The 12,805-nt window shown below is 43.4% G+C and overlaps 2 protein-coding genes across 7 annotated transcripts; one reads left to right on the top strand and one right to left on the bottom strand.

The window, feature by feature from the left end:
* Positions 1 to 626: 626 nt before the first annotated feature.
* ss18 (SS18 subunit of BAF chromatin remodeling complex) lies at positions 627 to 7,745 on the bottom strand. Of its 6 annotated transcripts, XM_053884132.1 has the most exons (11): positions 7,585 to 7,745; positions 7,124 to 7,200; positions 6,953 to 7,037; positions 6,069 to 6,225; positions 5,525 to 5,755; positions 5,289 to 5,459; positions 4,930 to 5,007; positions 3,808 to 3,930; positions 2,902 to 3,032; positions 2,261 to 2,323; positions 627 to 1,692 (listed from the first exon to the last, which is right to left on the bottom strand). In XM_053884132.1, exons 1-10 carry the CDS (start codon positions 7,651 to 7,653, stop codon positions 2,306 to 2,308), a joined length of 1,140 nt encoding a protein of 379 aa, XP_053740107.1. In that variant the 5' UTR covers positions 7,654 to 7,745; the 3' UTR covers positions 627 to 1,692; positions 2,261 to 2,305. The 6 variants fall into 6 exon arrangements, 5 of the variants coding, with proteins under 5 accessions (XP_053740107.1, XP_053740106.1, XP_053740105.1 ...); XR_008416440.1 differs by having other exon boundaries at positions 2,261 to 3,032; XM_053884131.1 differs by lacking the exon at positions 2,261 to 2,323.
* Positions 7,746 to 8,308: 563 nt separating this feature from the next.
* On the top strand, positions 8,309 to 11,086 carry psma8 (proteasome 20S subunit alpha 8). Its single transcript, XM_053883134.1, has 7 exons — positions 8,309 to 8,532; positions 9,099 to 9,225; positions 9,389 to 9,513; positions 9,608 to 9,730; positions 9,833 to 9,952; positions 10,690 to 10,752; positions 10,840 to 11,086. Exons 1-7 carry the CDS (start codon positions 8,431 to 8,433, stop codon positions 10,933 to 10,935), a joined length of 756 nt encoding a protein of 251 aa, XP_053739109.1. The 5' UTR covers positions 8,309 to 8,430; the 3' UTR covers positions 10,936 to 11,086.
* Positions 11,087 to 12,805: the final 1,719 nt, after the last annotated feature.

Below are 12,805 nucleotides of genomic sequence, written 5' to 3'. Positions count from 1 at the left end.
ACTCTGACCGGCCTCACACAGTCGCAGGAGGAGTGACTTTGTCCGACCCCAATACCTTCTGCGAGGGCTCAGCTGAGGGCAGCATCTGCTGGGGAGAGCTGGTGGGGGTGCGCCCACAACGCAAGCCCTGCCAGGCAGCGGGACCGGGGGGAGCCCCAGTGGCAGCTGGGAAGGGTGGGGCGGCCAGCTGTGGAGCAGCAGGATGGTGAGGTGACTGGGAGACGCTGCTAAACCCAAATCCGGGCACATTAAGAAATAGAACACCGACGAGAGAGGGGAAAAAAAAAGTTCACAAATACACTTCCCCCTCAGAGGGGCGCTACATAGCAACACTCATCATCTAAACCAGACACAAACCGCGGACTCTCAACGCTCTCCCATCACGAGCTTCGGCCACACATCTGGCGCACCATCTGTATCACTTCTCTTCCATGTGACAGGTAGTCGCTCTCCCTCTCTGGAGGGGACTGAGCGGGGAAGAGGGACGGGCAAGGTAATTTTGGGTGGATAAATCTGGACTTTCAGCCGGCGGGGTCATTACCGGTCAGAATGGGAGACGACGCACTTTCACCTGCCAGTTGGGAGCCGAATTTAGAACGATAGAAAAAAAAAAATACAAATGTATATTAAAGATTTTTTCCAATTTATTATAATGTACAGTTTTACATTACCAAGACACAAACGTGGCCACCACAGAGACGGGTGCAGAATATTAAAACAGCCATATAAACAATACAAGGGACAGCAGCCCTCCTCTCTCATGCCTCTGTACATACAGGGTCCAGAAAGTATGCACCACAAAACAAAAAGGACCAAACCAGTGATAGAACAAAACTGCACAACCAGTCTTTACTGTCAAATGTCAGAACAGTTTTCACATCTTATGGTACATTTTTTTCCAACAGTGAACCTTCAATACCAGAGTTTTTGAACGAGGGGCCTCCAGCGTTGACCTAAAGTTGAAGTGACTCCACCCTGTGGTTGATAATAAATTTGCAGTCCACGGACAGACCAAATCTTGCCTGAAAACAAGTTTTTTTTGCTCCTTCAAAAACTACAATGACAGAAAACAATCGCGACAATAGCAAAGTTGGCGCTCGATGGGATCGTAAAAAAAAAAACACATTTGACACATACACATCAGAAATAAACAACACAACTTTAGTACTAGTCTGCATTGTCTCAATACAAAGTTATCCTGCTCAAAAAAAGAATAAAATACATTTTTACATTATCACATACAATGAGACATGTACCATGTTCTAGCAGGAAGTGAGCGGTGCTTTTGTTTCCCGCACTGCTGGCTTTATTGCTTCTCGTGAACAGGAAGCTGACGGAGAAACGACACCGCGCCAGAATGGACTCGCTCTTCGACGCACGTTGGAATCTCTGACACCCGAAAAACGTACAAGCCTGCGTCACAATCGGCAATGCTGGAGGATAAGGCAGTTCCATTTTAAGGCATTGCTCTCTCGGTGTCCAATGGTCGATACATTTGTTGCCCATGAAATGACACGGTTTACAGTCAAAGCTGATAGCTCAGGGTGAGAGTGGGGTGGGGAATGTGTTTTTTCACTCTTGTGTTTGCCAAACCACCTGACCGCAGCTCAGTCGGAGCTCAGAAGGATATCACAGCAGATCTGTGAGGGATGTTCAGACCGTTTCTCATTGTTGGTAATTCCCATATTGGCCCTGTGGGGGAGGGGGGAGGAAATATGACATCACCGTGTTAACTTAAGAACAGGTCATAATTCACAAAAATCTATTCACTCAATCATAACACGTCATCTAATCTACAGCTGTAGTTAATAGATTTGTCCAGCAGGTGGCAGCATGTACAGTTTGAGACTCTTACTGAGCAGTAGCGAGGCTTTTATCGGCTACTGAGGTAGAATTCAGCGCGAGTACATCACTAGTCAATGGTTTAAAACAGGGGTCGAGGTTTGTGCTTAATATTTACGATGAAGAAGTCACTGTTTTTTTTTCAACATATAATACATTTGCATCCATTTACACCTGAGCCAGGAGCATGCTGTGTTGGTGGACCTCACGACTCACTATTCGACCCCTGACAGCCAACAAAATACAGGTGTTAAAAACAAAAAGAACAGGTATTACTTTAACTATACACAGGGAAGTGAAAAGAAGACATACGAGAGATCATGTAAAAAGAGACAGAGGAAAACAAAAATAAATGCAAATTAGGTCTAAGTGGTCAAACGTCTAGATTGGACGTTGAGGTCTTCACAGCAACCATTACCTTTGCTTCTTATAGATCTAGTCAGGGGTTCAATTCCCCGGGTCTTTATTTCCTCATGTGCGCCTGAATATTCAAAGATAAAGATATCAAAGTGTAGCTGTGGTCCTCACACGAGGCCACAGGGAAAACAGGGCAACAAATCGATCTTCCTTCACAAACACTGTCACGAGGAGCTCTCCAGGAGGAAGAACCAAAGCCCTCATATTTGCCTGCCATGCGATGTTTATCAGCAGAAGTAATGCACAGTTGCACGTGACAGATAATAGTAGCGTACATTGCTTCAACAGAAAAAGCCATGAGAGCATGCTCAGGTCTAGTTCTCCAGGCTAGTCTAGAACATCGATTTGTAGGGCCGCCCCCTTTCAAATGCTACAATGACCGGTGAGTCCGGGAGTGGAAAACTCTAAACTGACATACACTGTATGGACATTTCATTACAGAACTTAAAGCAAAACGAAAGGAAAAAATGCTGACAAGATTATGGATGGATTAAACAAAGCAAATGTTGCAGACAGACAGTAACAAAATCAAATGCTATTAAATGACAGGGGGCAGCCCTACAACAATCACAGTTACAGATGAAAAAAACGGAGCTCACACTACAAGGCCTAAGTCACCTCCCTGGTTGTAGCCATACTCACCTGATCGTAGCCATAGGGGCGCTGCTGCTGGCCTTGAGGGGGTCCGGGCTGTGGCGGGCGATAGCCACCGTACTGCTGTCCCTGTCCTTGGGGGTAATTAGGGTACTGTCCTGGGCCACTTTGGGAGGGGCCTAAAAGAGGATTGTTTGAAATGATGTCAGACTCAGGAGAAAACTAAGGTCATTCTGCGTTCAGGATCAAATGTTGTGAGAGGATGAAGTGTCTGAAGGATCAGAGATGGCAGACAACAACGGCAACACTGGAATACACTGCAATATAAGTGTAATGGAAAACTCTAGAGAGGGTTGAGCAGTACAAAACAATGCGTTAGAATGACAGTATAAACCCAGTTTGAGGCAAACTTTCAGGGCAAAACAATCCTGTAAAGCAGCGACACACTGATGGATGTCACTCGTTTCGCATTCTTTAAACTTACTTCATCTATTTCTAATGACCCTTTTGGTTAGAAGTTTGGCATTGCATCTGTGATACAGAGAGCTTTTTTCACATGGTGCACTGACAGGATCTACCTCCAGCAACGCCACAAAGGCTCCTTTCCGGTTCTCGCTCTATGCAACATGGCTCTTAGAAGCAATTTTTACACTTGTAACTCAACAGAACCAACTTTGTAGACCATATATCAGGGACTCTTAACCATAGGGCTGAGGCCCATGGTTGGGCCGCAAGCGCCCCCTATAGTTTTGTTTTACACCTAATTCTATTCACGACCTACAGTTTAAGAACCTTTGCCCTATATGATCATTTCATTCTGCATATTTTACACATTGTAGTTTGTTCCAGAGGCGTGTCACTTTCACTTCTCGCCTCTCACTGCAGCCTGTAACTCACCGCACACAAGTGACCATGACTGGTCAACAGTAGCACAACAACACAGCCTAAACTCACCGTAGCCCTGTTGCTGTGGAGGGTATCCTTGCTGACCAGGGTACTGCTGCTGAGGAGGGTAGCCTTGCTGCTGGGGGGGCCCTTGTTGATACGCTTCTTGCTGTTGGCCGTACTGGGCATTACCTTTGTGAGATCACATCTTGTCAATAAAAACAACGCTACATTCAAGAATAGCAACAACAAAACTTTAAAAACCTTTTACGTCGTTGCACTACTACTTACAATGCAACACCTGAAGCACACACACACACACACACACACACTCACATCAGTTAAATAAAGACAACAACAGCCGAATCAGGAGATATTCCTCTAAATCCTGGACTTTGAAAGTGATTAAAAGGCTGCTCAAAAGAAACATAGCAAACACTTAAGTGTATGAAAAGGCCAAAGAAAACAGTGCAGTAAGGAGAAGGGGGCAACAAAAACAAATGTTAATTGGACAAAGAGGCAAAGGAGTCACATGTTAATCAGTTCATGAGGTTGCAACAAATATTAGTCGTTCTAAACAGACTGCTCATGCTTTGTCAGGGAAGCGGATCAGTTATGATAACACCATGGTTTGATATCATTTTAAAAGGAGCCTAATGGGTTGCAAAAATGCATGTGACAGTTTCATGTGTGAGACAGTAAGTTGTGCACAAGTTAATCATAGGAGGCGATTCTGTTCCACTGACTGTGTGTCAGTGACAGAACTCCAAAAGGGGCCAAGTCAGAGAGGACCCACACTTGTTCTTACCAGCTACACCTACAGGAAAAAAAAGTGATGGTGCACATGGCACCCAAAACAGAAGTGCCGCTGCAGCTCAAGGCCTGACTTTACTGGATACAAGGGTGAAATTAGGTGCAAGATGATAAAACTATTCAGATTAATTCAAGGCCCAACCTTGATTGAGACGCCCAAATTCAGTAAGAGGAACACTGTAGAGTCGAAAAAAAGAAGAGATGCAAAACAAATGTTTTGATGTGCGTGTCATTGAAAAACTCCAACCCAAAGTCACGCAGATATCCCAGAAATACTGAAGATACTTCTGAGTCACAGTCTCTCCGCATCATTCGAGTCTTAACAGATCTCCTGGGTCTTGTTTGTGGAGTCTCTTGTGACAGGAGGGTTTCTCCTACCTTCCGAGGCTCCCTGTCCTGCGTGACTGTACTGGTCGCCATAGTAGTCTTCCTGCCCTGGGTACTGCTGTGGGGGTCCTACGTACACATACACACAACATACACACAAGTAGATTCAACGTGTTGTTGGATCGAATGTGTGAAGGGGGGGAGTCAAGAGGATGGATTCCCTGCTGCAGCTTAATTTGGCGCTATTTTTTCAGGTAACAAGTCGAATCAGCAAGGTGTCGTGAGGAACTGATGTGGAAGGAAGAATAAATCAAGGTGAACTTGAATAAGGTGTGAAAGAAAGTGGGTTAGGGGAGAAAAGAGTGAAACTCAACTTGCACACTTGACAAACACACACTGCTTTAGTCTACCTTGCTGAGGGGGCCTGTAAGGGGGCATCGGCCGCTGCCCCATTACATGATTCCCTTGGTTGACCTGACCCATCATCCCCATTGGGTTCTGTTGCCCTTGGTAGTGCTGTCCACCACCACCAGGAGGCATGTTATACTGCTGAGAGGGAGGCTGCTGGTGCATCATGGGTCCTGAAATCACACCACGTGGTAAGCTCACTCTACATCTCAACAGGAACTGCTTTACTGTGTCATACCTTGGTTGGGTTGCATGTTCATGCTTGGCCTGGGTCCATAGTTGCCCATGGGCTGGCCCTGAGTCATGTTCATTTGGCTTTGTGCTGGCATCCCCTGGGAGGACGGGACAGGGTGATTGTAACCACCCATCGACCCATGGCTGTTGGGGGGCATGTTCATGGACCCACTGGGCATGTTGGGAGGCTGATTCGGGCCGGGGCCGGGACCTTGCATTGGCATATGATTGGGACCTAAGAGTAAATAACATGAATAATTGAAAAATGTCTTTCAGAAGATGCATAGAGAACATGAATGCAGCCTAGTGAGAGCCAGGCATGTAATAATGATGATAATAAGCATGTGCGCTTAATTTCAAGATTAAAATAGGCCCCAAAAAAATAAATAAATAAATCACAGGAAGGACCACCGCTGCCAAAAAGGTGACATCATCCTTCAGCATAGCAACTCTCTTCACAGCAGTGGTGTTGCTAGGCAACCCAGCGGAGGGACGGACGGAGGGAGATGTGAAAAAGCAAATTAGCAAGATGAGGAAGGGTCACTTACCAGCCATCTGTCCGTTCATTTGGTTCTGCATATGTGGCGCAGGGGGTCCGCCACTCACCATACCTTCTGAGGGCATGTTGTGACCGTGGGGAGGCTGATTGGGTGGACCACTCTGGTTCATCCCACCTGGACCCATGGGCATGTTCTGAGTTGGCGGCTGAAGGTTTATAAAGCAGAGTTAAGCAATATTGTCAGTTAGTTTGATTCAACTTGAACAAAACACGGTTTTCTACTCGGATCAACATTAGTACATTTGTTGCCACAATTTACAACTTGACATTGTCACACAGTCGGGGAAATATCAAATGACTCTGGTCGACACAGACGGCGGATAAGTACAGGTTGATAAATACAGACTCGTGATGATAGTGCGATAAACAGTCTTTAGAAACTAGAATAATAACACTAGCAATGTGTACGGGCTGACGACTGATCTCTACTGTTGTAAATAGTAAGTGCTGCGTTGAAACGTAACATTTTAATTGCTCAAAATACGTTTTTTTAATTTTTTAAAATTTGTTTTCCCCAAAGATCCTGGAGCCTCAACAGTAGGCGTCTAATCAATTAGTCGATTATATGCCAACTAATCGTTGCAGCCCTAAATAACTTCATTTAAACCACTAAAATGGTGAAGTAATATCCAAAGTTATGAAATATTTCTAGATGCAGGTGTCACATTCAGAGTTAGTACATGAACACTCAATCTATTTACATAGACAAGATGAAGCATCATAGTCAGTTTGGTAATGAAAAAACTGTTTATATCATAATACAAAAGGCAATAATAGATGATACATTGGCGACATTTTCGTGTATGTGTTGTTTAGACGTATTTCAGTTATTGTTTTCTGGAAAGTGAAATGTATTTTCAGACCAACACTTACAGCTGGGAGAAGAGACTGCATGTTTTGATTGGAGTCTGCTATCGTGGCCAGGTAAACTAGATTTCTGTGAAGCATCTGCTGGTACCTGTGAATGAGATGATAAAACATAACACCCAGGCAAAGCTGGAAACAACGCGCATGAACAAACATGAAGGCTTGAAGAACACTTACTGTGAACATTCCGCTGTTTTGCCTTTGCTCTGGTAGTCCATTATACACTGAATAAGTTGGTTGTTTTCATCGAGTAGCTGCAAGAGTGAATAAGAATATATATTTTTTTATTTATACTCAACAGTGACAGGTTTATGGAAATATTCTGGATAACGCGGGCAGAGTAGAGACGTGGGGTGACCAAACAAAAGACGCATATTGCTCGCTAGCAGAGCGAAGCTAACTATACCAAAGGCCTTTATTAAGCGAGGAATAGGAAATTTTATGTTGTGCCAGAAAACCGCCGTCTCTGTGCGGAATGGGAGGTCCGTGAGAGTTTCATATTCGCCGCGCTTTGACCCCGCATCATTGTTTCCGATCTATTCTCGGTCGGACGTGGATGCTACCGCGACTAGCTGCCAGGCTAACAGCACCAGGCTAACTCAGCCTCCATTCTGCGACACGCTCCAAAGATGAATTACCTTTTGTATCCCAGCGGGCGTGATGTCCGCCTTCCCCCGCTGCCTGTGAGGTGCAAACGCCACCGACATGATAAGACTGAAGAAACAGGCGAACTAGGGCATAAATATAAAGAGCAGCCTGCACACTGAAATCAGTGGAACTCAGACCGAACTGTTCGGAATAGGACGCTATTTCAAAATACTGTCGTCCGTTTTAGGGGGGGGACTGACATTTTTGAAAAAGTTAAATTCTTTTATTCTTTATAATACGTGGAAGTCTAAACATGAAGTGGTTATAATTATGATCAGACGAAACATTCTATCTACAAAAGGCATTAACATTGATATATAATAATTTACATTTGCATTAAATCAGTAATTCACCACCGTTTTTTGTTTAATGGTACAACCCAAAGGACACAGGAAACGGACTACACAACATGATGGGGAGAAGTCGGAGTGCGATTTACCATGTTTATTCCAACTTCCATATCTATAAAAATACAGATACGACGGAGTTTATTCACGGTTTTTTTTTTTTCAAAACATTGATTGATTCCAAATGCTTTTTAATTCGCGGACAAAGTCAAATATTTCATAAACCTTCAACATAATATTCATTTTGATAATTATTCCGATCGACAGGTTATATTTGAATCTTATCGCCTTTTACTAAAATCTGCTCTCAAAAACACCAACGAATCATCACGCCCCTGTAATTCCCTTGGTATCCCCCGGTTCGTAGGTCACGCGCATGCGCCGCTATCACCTCAGGACAGCTTGCGGCTCCGCGGCTTCTGCTAACTAGCTGAGTCATTTGTGTCAAGTTTCTCTTCTTTTCGCAATTTTGATCAGCCTTGAAAAGCGATGGCGGCGAGATACGACAGAGCAATTACTGTATTTTCTCCCGACGGTCATCTCTTCCAAGTGGAATATGCACAAGAAGCGGTGAAGAAAGGCTCCACCGCGGTGAGTGTGATAAATGAAACTAAATCGAACTAGCTAGCTGCTAGCACCCATTGGCACATCTATATACTGGAGCCGATTTGTGAACTAAAGCGCACTCTTGTTAAGACACGAATGCCTAAATCAACATCGCGTTTTATGGAGCTGAATGTTACCCATTTTATGTAACGCTGCGGAACAAACATTTGCTGCTATGTCATGCTCATAATGGTTTCGATATCCCAGTGGTTGGCAATGTGCATCTATGTACCCGAGAGTCATTTTCCATCATTAAATATAATAAATACGGACTGTAATACTAAACCACCTGCCAGTAACGAAGAAGAAAATACACACATCAAGTATGAAAAGCTTAGAAAAAGCATCTGTTGCTAATTCTCTATTCTTTTTGGGTTCAATGAATGTTATCAGATGTTTCATGCTTTGTCTTATGCAAACATTGAACTTTTTATAGCCAAAGCATTAAACATTTTATTGGGTTTATTTGGTCCGGCCTCATTTCTTTCCTCTGTTCCGGTTTGTCTTTGCATTCCTTCATGTTGATCAACTCCCCTTTTCTCCGCCTTCAGGTGGGAATCAGAGGCAAAGACATTGTCGTTCTTGGTGTTGAGAAGAAGTCTGTAGCGAAGTTGCAAGAGGAAAGGACGGTCCGCAAGATTTGTGCCTTGGATGAGCATGTCTGCATGGCGTTTGCAGGTAACCTGTTTGATTTTAACATACATTAACTAGCAAGTCACCTGACATATGATGACAGAGGGGCGTGAAAACCATCTGGTATTTTTACTCCTTTGATATAGTTTATATGAATTGCAATTCATGTGTTAAGAATGTTGCATTGGTCCCCACTCTTCTTTTCAAGGTCTGACAGCAGATGCCCGGATTGTCATTAACAGAGCACGTGTGGAGTGCCAGAGCCACAGGCTAACTGTGGAGGATCCTGTCACCGTGGAATACATCACACGCTACATTGCAACACTGAAACAGGTTTGTGATCAAGACCTTTGGAAGCCAAAGAGTGTAGTAGTGCCACAGTTTTGCAGCCACCACAGAATGGTCAACATTGTATATGTGTTTGTAGCGCTACACTCAAAGCAATGGACGCAGACCGTTTGGCATCTCCGCATTGATTGTTGGCTTCGATTATGATGGGACCCCGCGGTTGTACCAAACTGACCCCTCAGGAACCTACCACGCCTGGAAGGTCAGAAAGAACGCCCTCTTTTTTCTAACTATGTGTGGTTTTGCTCAATCGTTGGTTTTCATTCTTCATGATCATTTTTTTTTTATTGTGTAATGTGTTAAGGCTAATGCGATCGGCCGCAGTGCTAAAACTGTAAGAGAGTTCCTGGAGAAGAACTACACTGACGAAGCCATTGCCGGTGACAATGAAGCTATCAAGCTGGCCATCAAAGCCCTACTGGAGGTGAGTCCAGATTTATATACTAAAAACTCAAATTGGGTGGTGTTTTTAAAAGCATCTTCATTTCATACAACTCAAGCGACTCCAACATCATTTTATATATTTATATTGGTGTGAAATTGGAGTCAAGACAAGTGTAATTACAAGCTAAACTTGTAATATAGCTTTGACATCGCAAACTATGGTAATGGATTTTAAAACAGAGGATTAGCGTAGCTGCTTAACACCCCTGAATCCAATGCGCTTCGCAGTTTTTAAACAGTGAATAAGGATGCAGCTCCGTGGCCCGCCACTTGATGTCCCACTATAGCATGAGTGCGCCCCAACAGGCCAGTCCCTTTTTGTCCAATGAGAATTCAAACAAAGCTGCTCATACATTTGAATTATTATGTTCTTTCATAAGTTTGGCAGGAAGGCTCAAGGCTCCAATGATACTTGACCATTAAATCCATACCTAGACATCCAGCCTTGTAGTGTGTGGCTGCCAATGTCTTACTGAGAAAGCAAGACACAGGGGTATTACTAGATGTTATTTTGACAATATGATTAGATGACTTCAATAGAGGGGTAAAACTGAAGGAAGGACAGTGAATGCTGGGACAGCTGTGGACGGGGCATTGACCAACATGGTATTCAACATTGTCACACTGCAGGACATTAGGTTAAAGCCATTTGTGGGGGTGTTTTCTTTCTTTTTCCTTTTTATTTTTGAACTGTGCTAATAAAAAAATCTGTTGTAGGTGGTTCAGTCCGGAGGAAAAAACATTGAACTTGCTGTCATCAGAAGGAATCAGCCTCTGAAGGTAGTTACTCTTCAAAGTGAATCAGATCCTGTTTGAGTTGTATTTCCCATCTATGGTATTTGACGCGTAATTTTTTTTTCCTTTCAGATTTTGGAATCCAAAGAGATCGAAACCCTGGTGGCTGAGATCGAGAAGGAAAAAGAGGAAGAGGCAGAGAAGAAGAAACAAAAGAAGTCCACTTGAGTCTCTAGCATGATCTTTCTTTTCTATTGCACTTGGGTGAGCGTGCTGGAGTGCTGCTTTAAGTGCTCCCGTGTCAAACTTGCAGAGTACCACTGCATCAGCAGTTTCCATGGATTCAGAGTCAAATCATTACTCAATAAAGCTGACTTGTTTGTAACATTGGCTTTGGTTTTCTTTGGACTGATTGATTTATATTAGCCATGACAGTAGTTCGCTAACTGTGGTAAAAGATGTGACTTTTATTTGAATCATTCAATTTGATGGTTTGAGTCCCAGTGCGACATCCATATGAAATATTCCTCCATAGTTAGTCACTGATTTCTCTTTCTCTCTCCTCCACTCTCTGCCTTGTAGCCTCAGGAGTGAGCTTGTGTACAAGTGTGGATGAGTCAGTGTGGTCTTGGAGGAAACCATGATGAAAAGGCCTCACATGTCCAGAGTCTGAAATAGACGGAGTGCTGCGCCTGCTGCCTCTCACGCTGAATGCTGTGAGTGGGCACAGCAGACACATAGAGGTGCTCTCACCTCATCGCCCCCACACCCAGCCAGCATCTCCTCTCCTTTTCATTCAGCACAACATTGATTTGTGTCTTCTGATCTTTGTGTAAATTTAGCGGGGAACGTCTGTCTCATTTTGTTATTCAACTCTAAATATTTAAAACAACATTTGGGAACTGGTGGTCATTTCAGACGTAATACTTTTTAAATTTCCATACAGTGTTGTGACCGACTCTGTCCAGCAGAGGGGGGTGGAGCACAACAGTTAAGATGGTGTGTGCACTGTGTTTGGAATTATCAGATGTAAACATGGTCAAAAATCAGTTTTTAATTCCCAGACAGATACCTTCAAATCAATACACAAAATAAGCAAGTAAACACCAAGCCTTGCACCAGCATCATCATCAGCTAACATCTGTATGGTTTGGTACTGTGGGAGGAAACCGGAGTGCCTGGAGGAAATAGATGCAAATCAGGAGAAACTCAGAGGACACAGCGGTGCCTCAAGCTGAAGTGGAACCGGTGACCTCCTCCTCCTGAGCGCCTGCGGCACTGTGACATCAGGGGCTGTGCAGATCATCATTAGCATTTTTAGTTGCAATTTTTATCAAGATAATTTTTAATACCGCAACATTACTTTTAATACAGAACAATTCTGCAGCTCAATTATTGAAAGCCTACTAAAAATTTCATTCTCTCATGCGTTCATGCGACGAAACATTTCGTGATTTGTTTTGGTTTCTGTTATTCTTCATCAGCTTCAGCTGTGTTTTGAAGTTACTATAATAAAACACTCAACCCACTGAGCTTCATTAAAACTATTACGTAAGCTGATCTTTTGTCCAATATCAGCTTCCATGGCTGTTTGATGTGGCGTGTGATGAAGGCTAAATTAACTATATTGACTACATAACCATTATAAAATCATAATCGCTGCAGTCCAGAGGGAAGGACAGCTTCCTTAGTCGACAACATAACTCAATTCTACACAGGACCAACAACTACACATCAAAAATGTAGCCGCATATCCAAACATTTATGCATAAAACATCCCCAAAGGTGACTTAAAATATCGCATCACATCACATGCAATTAAGTATCGTGATATTTAAGTGTCACTGTCTCATGGGTTTTGTGTAGGACCACTTTGCACTTTTATTTTGAAGGTAATTGAGACAGTAGTTTAGCAACAGAAATCCCTGCAACACTGTCATTTGTAAAGCTGAGTCACTAATCTCCTGCATCATGTTTAAAAAGATTCAAATTCCACCACAAATAAGGTTATATTTAGTTTGTTTCTGTTGCCTGTAACCATTCAAAAGCACATTTAGCGACCATCTTGGGGTGCCAACAAGAAAATCCCTTCCTATGA

This window comes from Synchiropus splendidus, chromosome 13 (genome assembly GCF_027744825.2).
Source record: "Synchiropus splendidus isolate RoL2022-P1 chromosome 13, RoL_Sspl_1.0, whole genome shotgun sequence".
In the NCBI taxonomy this organism is placed as follows: Eukaryota; Metazoa; Chordata; class Actinopteri; order Syngnathiformes; family Callionymidae; genus Synchiropus; species Synchiropus splendidus.
The sequence above is the reverse complement of the archived record's forward strand: the minus strand, read 5'-3'. Positions and strand labels throughout refer to the sequence as shown.

Coding starts and splice junctions, on each gene's coding strand:
- ss18 (XM_053884130.1), bottom strand. CDS start 7,653: ATGTCGGTGGCGTTTGCACCTCACAGGCAGCGGGGGAAGGCGGACATC. Junction 5,460..5,524: donor GAACATGCAACCCAACCAAG/GTATGACACAGT, acceptor GTGTGATTTCAG/GACCCATGATGCACCAGCAG. Junction 3,033..3,807: donor TCCACAGCAACAGGGCTACG/GTGAGTTTAGGC, acceptor ATCCTCTTTTAG/GCCCCTCCCAAAGTGGCCCA.
- psma8 (XM_053883134.1), top strand. CDS start 8,431: ATGGCGGCGAGATACGACAGAGCAATTACTGTATTTTCTCCCGACGGT. Junction 9,953..10,689: donor CCATCAAAGCCCTACTGGAG/GTGAGTCCAGAT, acceptor AATCTGTTGTAG/GTGGTTCAGTCCGGAGGAAA. Junction 10,753..10,839: donor GAAGGAATCAGCCTCTGAAG/GTAGTTACTCTT, acceptor TTTTCCTTTCAG/ATTTTGGAATCCAAAGAGAT.